This window comes from Microcaecilia unicolor, chromosome 10, assembly GCF_901765095.1.
Source record: "Microcaecilia unicolor chromosome 10, aMicUni1.1, whole genome shotgun sequence".
NCBI classification, from domain to species: Eukaryota; Metazoa; Chordata; class Amphibia; order Gymnophiona; family Siphonopidae; genus Microcaecilia; species Microcaecilia unicolor.
The window spans coordinates 87,480,557-87,493,648 of record NC_044040.1 but is presented as its reverse complement, the minus strand read 5'-3'; the positions used below and the strand labels follow the sequence as shown (position 1 = coordinate 87,493,648).

Here is a 13,092-nt window from a genome sequence, read left to right as displayed (position 1 = left end):
AATATGAATATCTATAATGATTCTGGTGTTCTAAAACACAATATTCTGATAATTATCTGTTTCCTTTTTGTACAGATGTGGTGCATTACATGTTGGAGATCAAATTCTGTCTATTAATGGTAATGATATAGAGAACTGTACATTAGCAGAAGCAACCCAACTCTTAGCCAGTGCCTCAGAAAATGTCAAGTTGAAGATTCTTCCTCATCATCAGACTCGATTAGCATTGAAGGGACCTGACCATGGTGAGGCACTGTGATTTTTCCCTTTGCCTTCATACAACTACTGTTAATAATGAAACCACTAAAATCCTGAAGTGAAAACTTAGTTCTTGCTATTTCTATAGGCATCACTTCTGGGTGGTATAGGGTGGCAGATGCCATAAATTTGCTACCCCAGCCAGAATAAGACAGTACCTGTAAGCTGATGTGGCTGGTCAGTGGCTCTGGTGCTGGCAATGGCAGTACCAGGTTGCATCCTCCCGCCCCCTTTTTTTTCCTTCTTAAAGGGGCTGGGCCATGCAATTCAAATCACTTCTGTTTGAACTGCAGGGCTCTGTGTCTACATAGCCTTAGTGGTTTAAGCATATCTATTTTGCTGTGTGGTTGAAACAAATGATGTTTGAACTGTGCAGGGCTCTGGAAAGACAGAGTCCCACAGTTCTAACACAGCAGTTGTGAATCATGCAATCTGGCCCCTATAAGAAGAGGGAATGAGGAAGGAGGAGCCATGCAATCTGTTACCATTGCCAGATCTGTAGCCCCAGTGAAGACCAGCTTAAAGGTACTAGGCCAATGATGGGGTCTAGAGACTTGGAGGCTAGGGGGAAGAGGAAAAGAGCAGAAGATGGACGGTAGTGGGGGAGGGGAACAGAGCAGAAGATGGATGGAACTTGGAAGAACTGGGATTTAGTGAATGAATGGGAGTATGTTGGGGGCCAGAGCAGGGAATTATGGATGGGAGACACTGAGTGGAAATTTGGAAGGCACTTTCATTCAATGCAATATATGTTGTGCCTTAGTCCTAAGACAAATCATCTGGAAACTCAAAGCATGCCTCGTCTGTCTCCAAATATCATCTTCATCTATAAAAGATGAAATCAACAAACTCAATTAAGGAAGCATCCAAGATTATCCAATTCCCAGCCAGTTTACTACCAGCACTACCACAGAGAATAAAGCAAGAGTAAGCTCAGATAGATTACGATGTGTGTCACAGAAGCATTCACCCTCCCAATCTTTGCCCCTGTATAAATCCTTTGTTGCACTGGAGCATCATGATGCTCAGAAAAGAAGTACTGAGGTGGATCTAGAGGCAAGGAATGTAACTCAGTCCAAAAGACATCTCCAAACAATGACAGATCAGCTGAAAGTAGAACATTCTTACTGCTAGGAGACTCCATTATAAGAGGCATTAATATAGGAACGCAGTTCAAGGGTCCCAACCTAGTGAAATCTGTTACCAGATGTACCAACCAAATACTAAATGTGATCCGAGAAGAGAGTAAGGAGTGTATTACCGATATTGTAATCCTCCTGGGGACAAGTGACCTGGCCAAGAATATCAAGTTTGGGGCACAAGCTTGGGGAGGGACTCAAGTCTTTGGTTCGGACTGCATCTTTTTCTGAAGCTATTCCTACATATGGTAAGAGAGAGGAAAGACTACGTAAACAGAGAAATTCAGTAAGTGGCTTGAAGATTGATATAAAGAAGGTTTTAGATACACAGGAGGATGGGACAGTACATGGAAAAACAGGCTGTACTGTAATGATGGGCTACATCTTTCTGTGGCAGGACAAAGGATCCTTGGGGAGAAATTCAGACAGTATGTTTCTAGATATTTTAACTAAAGAGTGGGGGTGACAAAAGAAAGCAAGGGAATTCAGAAAGTCACCCCCAAGAAAAACATTATAAGTACATAAGTATTGCCACACTAGAACAGATCAAAGGTCTATCAAGCCCAGCATCCTATTTCCAACAGTGGCCAATACAGGTCACAAATACCCGGCAAGATCCTGAAAAAGTTCAGTATATTTTATGCTGCTTATCCCAGAAATAAGCAGTGGATTTTCCCAAGTCAATTTAATAATGTTCTATGGAATTTTCCTTTAGGAAGCTGTCCAGACCTTTTTTTAAACCCCGCTAAGCTAACCGCCTTTACCACATTCTCTAGCAACAAATTCCAGAGTTTAATTACACATTGTGTGTGGCAGTGGGGAAGGTAATGGCAATATAGAAAACCATTTAAACTCACTTAATTACACATGGAAAGCAATGGGCACAAATGCTCATTGTCTAAGTAAAAAGATTCAAGATTTGCAAGTCCTGATGTTTGAGGAAGAGTTTGATTGTTGCTATTACAGAAACATGGTTCAATTATTCCCATTAATGCGATGCAACCATACTGGGCTATAATCTTTTTAGGATGAGTGGCACTGTATGTGAAAAATAATCAGAGTGACTAAAATGCAGGGAACCTGGGGAAAAGAAGACACTAAAAGAAGATCAACCTGGAAAGAGAATATGGAACCTGAATCCACACAGTTGTTATCTACAGACCTCTGGCACAAATGGAGAAACTGGACAAGGATACAATAGAATATATCCATAAGCTTGGAATGAAAGGGGAGGTGCTGTTGCTGGGAGATTTCAACTTGCCTGATATGGAATGGAACGTCCCAACAGCAGAATTGGAAAGAAGCAGAGAGAATGTGGATGCTTGTCAAAGTGCTATTCTCAGACAAATGGTGATGGAACCCATGAAGGAAGGTTCAATGCTGGATCTAGTGCTCACAAATAGAGGAAAGGGAAATGGGACTTGATATACCACTTTTCTGTGGTATTTTGCAACTACATTCAAAGCGGTTTACATATATACAGATACTTATTTTGTACCTGGGGCAATGGAGGGTTAAGTGACTTGCCCACAGTCACAAGGAGCTGCAGTGGGAATTGAACCCAGTTCCCCAGGATCGTTTCCAGCATCCAGGTGGGTGCCCATCTAGGCAATAGTGATCATCACTCAATATACATAAGTACATAAGTAATGCCATACTGGGAAAAGACCAAGGGTCCATCGAGCCCAGCATCTTGTCCACAACAGCGGCCAATCCAGGCCAAGGGCACATGGCAAGCTTCCCAAACGTACAAACATTCTATACATGTTATTCCTGGGAAAGCGTGAACAGACGCTTCACATCCACCTGTTCCACTCCACTCATTATTTTATATACCTCTATCATGTCTCCCCTCAGCCGTCTCGTCTCTAAGCTGAATAGCCCTAGCCTCCTTAGTCTTTCTTCATAGGGAAGTCGTCCCATCCCCGCTATCATTTTAGTCGCCCTTCGCTGCACCTTTTCCAATTCTACTATATCTTTCTTGAGATGCGGCGACCAGAATTGAACACAATACTCAAGGTGCGGTCGCACCATGGAGCGATACAACGGCATTATAACATCCTCACACCTGTTTTCCATACCTTTCCTAATAATACCCAACATTCTATTCGCTTTCCTAGCCGCAGCAGCACACTGAAGGTTTCAGCGTGTTATCGACGACGACACCCAGATCCCTTTCTTGGTCTGTAACTCCTAACGTGGAACCTTGCATGACGTAGCTATAATTCGGGTTCTTTTTTCCCACATGCATCACCTTGCACTTGCTCACATTAAACGTCATCTGCCATCTAGCCGCCCAGTCTCCCAGTCTCGTAAAGTCCTCTTGTAATTTTTCACAATCCTGTCGCGAGTTAACGACTTTGAATAACTTTGTGTCATCAGCAAATTTAATTACCTCGCTAGTTACTCCCATCTCTAAATCATTTATAAATATATTAAAAAGCAGCGGTCCTAGCACAGACCCCTGAGGAACCCCACTAACTACCCTTCTCCATTGTGAATACTGCCCATTTAACCCCACTCTCTGTTTCCTATCCTTCAACCAGTTTTTAATCCACAATAGGACATTTCCTCCTATCCCATGACCCTCCAATTTCCTCTGTAGCCTTTCATGAGGTACCTTGTCAAACGCCTTTTGAAATCCAGATACACAATCAACCGGCTCCCCTTTGTCCACATGTTTGTTTACTCCTTCAAAGAATTGAAGTAAATTGGTCAGGCAAGATTTCCCCACACAAAAGCCGTGCTGACTCGGTCTCAGTAATCCATGTCCTCGGATGTGCTCTGTAATTTTGTTTTTATGTTTAAATCTTTTTTATTCAAAACAAAAGTGACAATTGCAATTATAAGTCGCAGGTAAAATTAACAACTTATCAGGCCTGCATTCCTACTTCAATAAACATATTATGTGGAAAAACACGTTTCAAACTCCCTTTCCCCTTCCCTTCCCTCCCTATTCCCCCCCCCAAAAAAAAAACATTCAAACAGTGCATCAGAAAGGTGTGGCACATTCAACACTGTTTCACAGAGGCCTTAACTGTTAAGGAGACTGCTCCTGGCTGCGGGCTGTAGTGTGTCCCAGAAACGACTCCACACCAACCGCAAACGTTTGCTCTCTGGTGACTCAAAATTCTTGATTCCCCGTCTCTCCAATTTTAGTCTCTCAATCATTTGCACCCTCCAATGCGCCACAGCTGGAGCGGTCGACTCCCTCCAGTTCAGTTGCAACACTCTCTTTCCCTGTAGCACAGACCTCCTCAGGAAGTCTTTCAAACCCGATACGTGAAGATTTCTTAGTTTAAAGTCCTCAAATAAAAGCAGAGGCTGCATGGGCACTGAGTAGTTCCAATATTTCTGGATAGCCGCTAGTATCTCTGTCCAGAAGTTTGCCACTAATGGGCAAGTCCAGAACATATGGCCCAAAGTAGCTGGGTTCCTGCCACACTTTGGACACGCCCCTGTGGATCCAAAACGCGCCTTGAATGCTCTATTAGGCGCAATATATAGTCTTAGCGCAAACCTATACTGCAGCTCCCAGTCTCGGGAAAAGGTGGTCTGTCTCAAGATGCTTCTAAGAAAGTCTGTGAACAAATTCTCCGAGACATCCTCCGCTAGGTCCGCTGCCCACTTCGCCGCATAGCCCGCATAGTCCAGATCTTCTGTTGTGTCCAACAAATTCCGATGGAAAAATCTTAATGGTACTGCATTTTGGGAGCCCAAGGTAAGAGCCGAGCTTAAAACATCCTGTGCATCCTCGCATAGGTTCTCCCAGCCGAGGGATGCTGCATAATGCCGCACCTGGTAGTAAGCATAAAAGTCCTGAGCTGGTAATTTAAACTCCTGCTGCAGTTCTGTAAAGTCTTTAATCTTCCCCTCCTCATTCAGCAGCTGGTAAATATAGTGGATCCCGCGCTTCTGCCAGGTAAGAAGAGTCTTTGAAGATGTGCCCGCTGGGAAGTCTGGGTTGTTTCTCAACGGCAAAAATGGTGTTGCTGCGGGCGAAAAGTTGTGGCGCCTGCACAGCCACCTCCAGGCCGCTCTTGCAGAACTAATAAACGGATTTTTCCGGATCTCCAGCTGTGGTTTTCTGCTTGTTGTGTGTATCAGCCATCCCAGATGCTCCTCAGGGGCCAACGATGTTTCTATTGCAGTCGGTGTGAAGTCCTGGGTCCCCGCCAGCCAGTCCCGAACATGCCTCAAGACACAGGAAACTACCAAGTACCTAATATTCAGCAATCCCATTCCCCCATGAGACTTTGGCTTTTGTATTACTGCCATCGGCAATCTAGGGCGCCGATCCCTCCACAAAAAGCCTTGCACCATGCGATGTAATATCCGCTCTTCTCTGCGCCGCAAATATAGCGGCAGCATTTGGAATAGGTAGAGCCACTTAGGCGCTATCATCATGTTAAAAAGTGCTATACGGCCAGTAAGCGAAATGGGATAGGCGCCCCAGAGTTGTAGCAATCGACGGGTTTCTGCCAGCAGTGGGAACACATTCACTCTATATAGCTTAGCTAGATCAGTCGGGACCATAACCCCCAGATATTTTATTTTCTCAGTCGCCCATCCAAAGGGAACCGTTCTCCCCAGCCAACTTTCACCTCTTCTCCCAGGGGCAGACCCTGTGACTTTAGTGGGTTTAGCTTAAAGCCGGACATCGCCCCGTACCCTTTCAGAACTTCTAACAGGCAATGGAGTGTCGAGTGGGCCGGGTCTAGAATGAGTAAAAGATCATCAGCATATGCAAGTATTTTGGGAGCTGCCCCCTGCGTTTGTATGCCCCGTATCCGCTCCGCCGCCCGAATCTCACATAAAAGAGGCTCTAAGGAGAGCACAAACAGCAGAGGAGACAGGGGGCATCCCTGTCGTGTCCCACATCTAATCTCCATCTCTTTCGTTCTAATCCCATTCACTATCAGCATAGCTTTTGGGGATGTATAAAGTGCTCTTATAGCTTGCAAGTGCCATCCCGTGATCCCCACCCATTGTAACACTTCAAACATAAAGGGCCAAAACACTCTATCGAAAGCACTTTCCGCATCTAGGCTGACTATCAACCCCGATGTGCCTCCCACTGTCTTGTGTATGACTGCTGCTAGTAATTTGCGCACATTTAGGACTGACTGGCGACCTCTCACAAAGCCTATCTGATTCTCCTGAATTACCTGGGGCAGCAAAGGGGCCAGTCGGTCTGCCAGGACTCGTGATAGAATCTTCACATCCACATTTATTAGTGAAATAGGCCGATATGAGCCAGGGTCCAATAAATCCCTCCCACTTTTTGGCAGAAGACTAACTAACGCCATATTTGCCTGAGGAGGAAACGCCTCGTGCTCTATGATTTCTGTATAGTATTCCCATAATGGTCCCAGTAGTTGGGGGCCTAACATTTTGTAAAACTCGCCCGAAAAGCCGTCGGGCCCCGGCGCAGAATGTAACTTTAGAGCCTTGATGGCTCTCTGAACTTCTTTAGCCGTTAATGGCACATTTAGCCCCTCCACTGCTTCAGCCGAGAGCTGCGGCATACCCGACCGAGCCAAGTAGTCCCTTATTCCTTTTCGCTCCTCAGGCTCTCCTTGGTATAACCCTGAGAAATGCCTCCAGAGGGTCTCCGCCACCTCCTCCGCTCTGGACACTCTCTGTCCTGCACTATTCCTCAGGACCGGTATATAGTGGGACCTACGCGCTCCTTTCACCATGCGTGCTAGCTGCCCTCCCACTTTGTCTCCATGCTTGTAAAGTTTATACTTTCTGTAAATAAGGGAACGGGTCGTTCTCTCATGCAAGAGTTCATTTAATGCAACCCGCGCTGCCCTCAATGTATCATAATTGTCTGCTACTGGGTCTTTAATGTACTGCCTCTTTGCCTGCCTAAACTGGCGTTCTCGGACTAGGATCCCCCTTGCGATCTGACGATTTCTCTGGCTCACATAGGCTATTATGTCTCCTCTTAGCACAGCTTTAGCAGCTGCCCAAAAAAGAACTGGGTCTTCCGCATGCTGGGCATTAAAGGTGCTATATTCTTCCCATTTTTTTAGAAGATATTCCTGAAATTCCGGGGAGGAATATAGATAGGCCGGGAAGCGCCAGTGTCTCGCTGTTTGATAAAATGGCTGTGCCTCCAGGTCTATCCAGACCATAGCATGATCTGACAGCTCCTCGGGCCCTATCCTCGCTGCCTGGACCTGCGGTAACAATTCCTGGGAAAGTAGTATATAATCTAGTCTGGATTGTGTACGGTGGACTCTTGATGTATGGGTGTAATCGTTCTCATCCATGTTCAGCAATCGCCATGGATCAACTAAACCTGCAGATTGACAAAAGGATTCTAGTAGTGTGGGCCCATCAAGCTCCCCTCTTCTCTTTGGTCCCGTACGATCCAGCCCCCAGTCAAATACCTGGTTCATGTCTCCTGCTATTATTTTGGGCAGATCCGGGTACTGTTGACATTTGCTTAATAACTGTGAGTAAAACTGTTTGTTCATCCCAGTTGGTGCATAAACAGCCACCAAAAGTCTATCTCTGCCCTGCAGGTGTATTTTTACTCCAACATATCTTCCCTCATTATCCTTGAATAAGGGCGTTACTTGACAGGCCAGAGCCTTATGTATTAAAATTGCTACCCCTCCTTTTCTGCCTGCCGCTGGGGAACAGTAGACCTCCCCCACCCACTGTTTTTTTAACTTTTCATGCTCCTCTTGGGAGAGTCTCGTCTCTTGAACGCAGGCTATCTGGGCCCCATGACGCTTCAAAGCCCCCAAGAGCTTTGTTCTTTTTATTGGGGACGTAATCCCACAAACGTTCCAGGAGATCACACGAACCTCACTCCCCCGTGGCGCGCTCAAAGCTCTTGTCTGATGTTACCGTCATAGTATCCTCTCTGCGTTCCCAGGAGAGCCCAGCCTCCCTCCCAGGGGATCTTCCCGTTAAGTTCTTAAAGTCTCTGTCCGTACTTTTCCTCTCATGCCCCCGCCCTGTCGTTGTCATATGTTCGTTGCTACCAGTGCCCCACCTTTCGATGCCCCAATTGCACACAAAATTGGTTCTGCTGCCCCCCCAACTACCCCTTCCCAAGCCCTCCCTCTTCTGCTTCTGACCCCTACCTTCCCCCCCTGCTCCCCTCTGTCGTCCCTCCCCTCCCCCATTCTTTGTCCTTCCTTTTATTGTCCCTCCCAGCTCTGTGTCCCAACCCATCTCTCTCTCTGGATGGGTTATCGGGGTTTCCGTGCCTCCGGGCCCCAACTTTAGCGTAATCATGGCCGTCCCTCCATAAACAATCGTAGGCATCCACCCCTGAATCCTACGTGGGTTCTTTACTATATTGTAACTAACACTCCAACATAGCAATAAACATATGATACATTACATTAGGTAAATTATTTCTCTTTCTCTCCTCTGTCAGGCCTGTTTTTCTTGTCTTCCAAGTCCTCCACGTGGTGTTGTGCTGCAGAGACTGTGCTGCAAAACTTCCATTTGCCTTCACTCTTGATTTTAAGTACCGCAGGGTATATTAGCATGAACGGCACTTGCATTTCATGGAGACGCTGACACCATGGAGTAAATTTTTTCCTCTGCTCCTGCAGTGCTGCCGAATAATCCTGGTAAATTCGGACTTGGTGTCCATTGTATTTAAGATCCTGGCGTTTTTGTCTATAGCCTTGCAAGATTTCTACTTTGTGCACGTAGTTGTGCACTTTGACTATAACAGTTCTCGGGTTTTTCTTTCCCTCTTGATATCTTCCCACCCGGTGGGCCCGTTCCAGACAAATCTTGCCCGCGTGGTCAGATAGCGCGAATTCTTCTGCTAGCCACTTTTCCAACACAGACGCTAGCGCTTGGTCTGGGACCGCTTCTGGGAGGCCCACCAGCCGCAAATTTCCCCTTCGCGATCTGTTCTCTAGGTCATCGAGTTGAACCTTCAGCCGCTCCACGTTTGCTGTAAGGTCTGTTACTTGGCGCGCGGTGGGGCCCGACGCGTCTTCGACGTCTGAGACTCGCTTTTCAAGCTCCCCCGTTCTCTGCACAGTGTCCGTGAGGAGCGTCTCTATGTTTGCGGTGCGTACACATAATTGGTCTAGCTTTTGCGCCATCACCTCCTCCATCACGTCTCTGAGCTGTTTTAGCTGCTCCTCTGTGAACGCGGCGTTCCCGCTCTGCGTCGGGCCTTCCTCCGCACCACCCGCTACCTTGGGTTTATCTTTTTCTTTTTTCGTGCTTCTGCTGGTCATCGCTCTCGCTGGAGTGCTCAGAAACTTTTCCATAAAGGTTCTTTGCTATGTTCCAGTGTTTAAGGGCTTTGCCTTTTAATATAATCGTTTTAATTTCAGATTTCAGGGGTCAGGGCCTCGGAGCTCACGAAACCACGTCTGCCTCCTTTCAGAGCATCACGTGACCCCGTAATTTTGTTTTTAATAATAGCCTCTACCATTTTCCCCGGCACCGACGTCAGACTCACCGGTCTATAATTTCCCGGATCTCCCCTGGAGCCTTTTTTAAAAATGGGCGTTACATTGGCCACCCTCCAATCTTCTGGTACCACGCTCGATTTTAAGGATAAGTTGCATATCACTAGCAGTAGCTCTGCAAGCTCATTTTTCAGTTCTATCAGTACTCTAGGATGAATACCATCCGGTCCAGGAGATTTGCTACTCTTCAGTTTGCCGAACTGCCCCATTACGTCCTCCAGGTTTACCGTGAAGTCAGTAAGTTTCTCCGACTCGTCCGCTTGAAATACCATTTCCGACACCGGTATCCCACCCAAATCTTCCTCGGTGAAGACCGAAGCAAAGAATTCATTCAGTCTCTCCGCTACGTCTTTGTCTTCCTTGATCGCCCCTTTTACCCCTCGGTCATCCAGTGGCCCAACCAATTCTTTTGCCGACTTCCTGCTTTTAATATACCGAAAAACATTTTTACTATGTTTTTTTGCCTCTAATGCTATCATTTTTTCGTAATCCCTCTTGGCCTTCTTTATCTGCGCCTTGCATTTGCTTTGACACTCCTTATGCTGCTTCTTGTTATTTTCAGACGGTTCCTTCTTCCATTTTCTGAAGGCGTTTCTTTTAGCCCTAATAGCTTCCTTCACCTCACTTTTCAACCAGGCCGGCTGTCTTTTGGAGTTCCGTCTTTCTTTTCTAATTCGCGGAATATGTATGGCCTGGGCCTCCAGGATGGTATTTTTGAACAGCGTCCACGCCTGTTGTACAGTTTTTACTCTCTCAGTTGCCCCCCTAAGTTTTTTTTTTACCGTTCTTCTCATTTTATCATAGTCTCCTTTTTTAAAGTTAAACGCTAATGTATTTGACTTTCTGTGTACAGTTACTTCAAGGTCAATATCAAAACTGATCATATTATGGTCACTGTTATCAAGCGGCCCCAGTACCATAACATCCCTCACCAGATCATGCGCTCCACTAAGGACCAAGTCTAGAATTTTTCCTTCTCTCGTCGGCTCCTGCACCAGTTGCTCCATAAAGCTGTCCTTGATTTCATCAAGGAATTGTATCTCTGTAGCATGTCCCGATGTTACATTTACCCAGTCTATATTTGGATAATTGAAGTCACCCATTATTATCACATTGCCTATTTTGTTCGCGTCTCTGATTTCTTTTATCATTTCTGTGTCTACCTGCTCATCCTGGCGAGGCGGACGGTAGTACACTCCTATCACCGTTTTTTTCCCTTTTATACATGGAATTTCAACCCACAATGATTCAAAGGTGTGATTTGTGTCCTGCTGAATTTGTAATCTATCTGAGTCAAGGCTCTCGTTAATATACAATGCAATCCCTCCACCAGTCCGGTCCACCCTATCACTACGATATACTTTGTACCCCGGTATGACAGTGTCCCACTGGTTATCCTCCTTCCACCAGGTCTCAGTAATGCCTATTATATCCAATTTTTCGTTTAGTGCAATATATTCCAACTCTCCCATCTTATTTCTTAGACTCCTAGCATTTGCATATAGACATTTCAGAGTATGTTTGTTGTTCTTATTTGCATGATGCTTAGTACCTGACACTATTGATTTGACATCTTTTGTCTGATCTTTAGTTGTATTTAAGGGCACCTGGTCTACCACGGTCTGTTGTGCAACCTCACTATCCAGAAACCCTATCTTCCCTGTTTGTGAGGTATCTTTGCAAGATACCTTTTCCCGAACCATGCGCTTTTGAGCGACTGTCGGCCTTCCCCCCATTTCTAGTTTAAAAGCTGCTCTATCTCCTTTTTAAATGCCGACGCCAGCAGCCTGGTCCCACCCTGGTTTGATATAAGAGCAAAAGCGGAGTGCAGATGCACAAAACTCAACGTACTGGTTTACAGACATACTGATTTTGAAAAAATGGGTGAATACCTGAAGAAAGAACTGATAGCATGGGTGAAGTGGAAGCGCTGTGGTCCAAGCTGAAAGCTGCTATAAATATGGCAACTGATCTTTATGCAAGGAAAGTAAACAAAAACAAGAGAAACAGGAAGCCTATATGGTTCTCCAAACAAGTCACTGAAAAAATAAGGGCAAAAGAGGCTTTGTTCAAGAAATACAGAAGAACACAAGAAGAGGATCACAGAAAATATTACCAGATTAAACTCAAAGAAGCAAAGAGGGAAATATCATATGACTAGTGAAAGCACGGGTGTTAAGAACAAATGGCTAAAGACATAAAAAGAGGTGACAAGACCTTTTTCAGATATATTGGGGAAAGGAGAAAAGGTAGGAATTGAATTCTAAAAATGAAGGATGCTAAGAATGGCTATGTGGAGAGTGAGGAGGATAAAGTGAACATGCTAAACAAATGCTTCTGTGTTCACAGAAGAAAATCCTGGAGAAGGACTGCGGTTGGCTGCCGAGGGCATATCCGGAATGGAGTGGATTTTGCAGTGTTCACAGAAGAAAGCTTTTATAAACAGCTTGAAAATCTAAATTTGGACAAACTGTGGGAATGGATGGGATACATCCCAGGATACTGAGGGAGCTCAGAGAAGTCCTATCAGGACCTCTTAAGTGTTTATTTAATAGATCTTTAGAGACGGGAGATGAGGATTGGAGATGCAGGATTGGAGATGAGCTGATGTGGTTCCTCTTCACAACATTGTGTACACAGAGGAAGTTTGAAACTACAGGCTGGTAAGCCTCACTTTGGTGGTAGGAAAAAATAATGAAGTCGCCACTGAAGGAAAAGATAGTTAACTTTCTAGAATCCAATGGGTTACAGGATCCGAGGCAACATGTCTTTACCATCCCCACCAGTGCTGGCCTTCCGACAGCCACCAAATTTAAAACACAAGCTGATCAGAAGTAAACTCCCAACACAGACGGAAAAAGAAAAGGGCACGTTTCCCTGTAACACAGCCAGCTGCAAACTATGCCAAAACATTTCACAAGACCCCACAGTCATTCACAAAGGAAAAATGTTCAACATAAAGGACTATTTTACATGCTCATCTTCCAATGTGGTATATATCATTCAGTGTAAAAAATGTAACGAAGGATGCTATATTGGAGAAACAGGCCAGATGCTTAAGACAAGATTCAATCTACACAGACATCACATGAAAATAGCCGGTGCCAGTCAAGCCCCCACCCCTGTGGGCCAACACTTTACAAGACCAGAACACTGCACCAGTGATTTCACAGTAAGAATACTGAAAGGTAATTTTAAAACAATACAGGAACGTAAGACCTTTGAAA

The 13,092-nt window shown here is 45.3% G+C and overlaps 1 protein-coding gene across 1 annotated transcript in view; it reads left to right on the top strand.

The window, feature by feature from the left end:
* GRIP1 (glutamate receptor interacting protein 1) overlaps window positions 1–13,092 on the top strand; it is a 675,191-nt gene that overhangs the window by 298,924 nt on the left and 363,175 nt on the right. Inside the window, 1 exon segment of the mRNA XM_030216417.1 lies at window positions 76–245. Coding sequence (XP_030072277.1) covers window positions 76–245 — 170 coding nt within the window.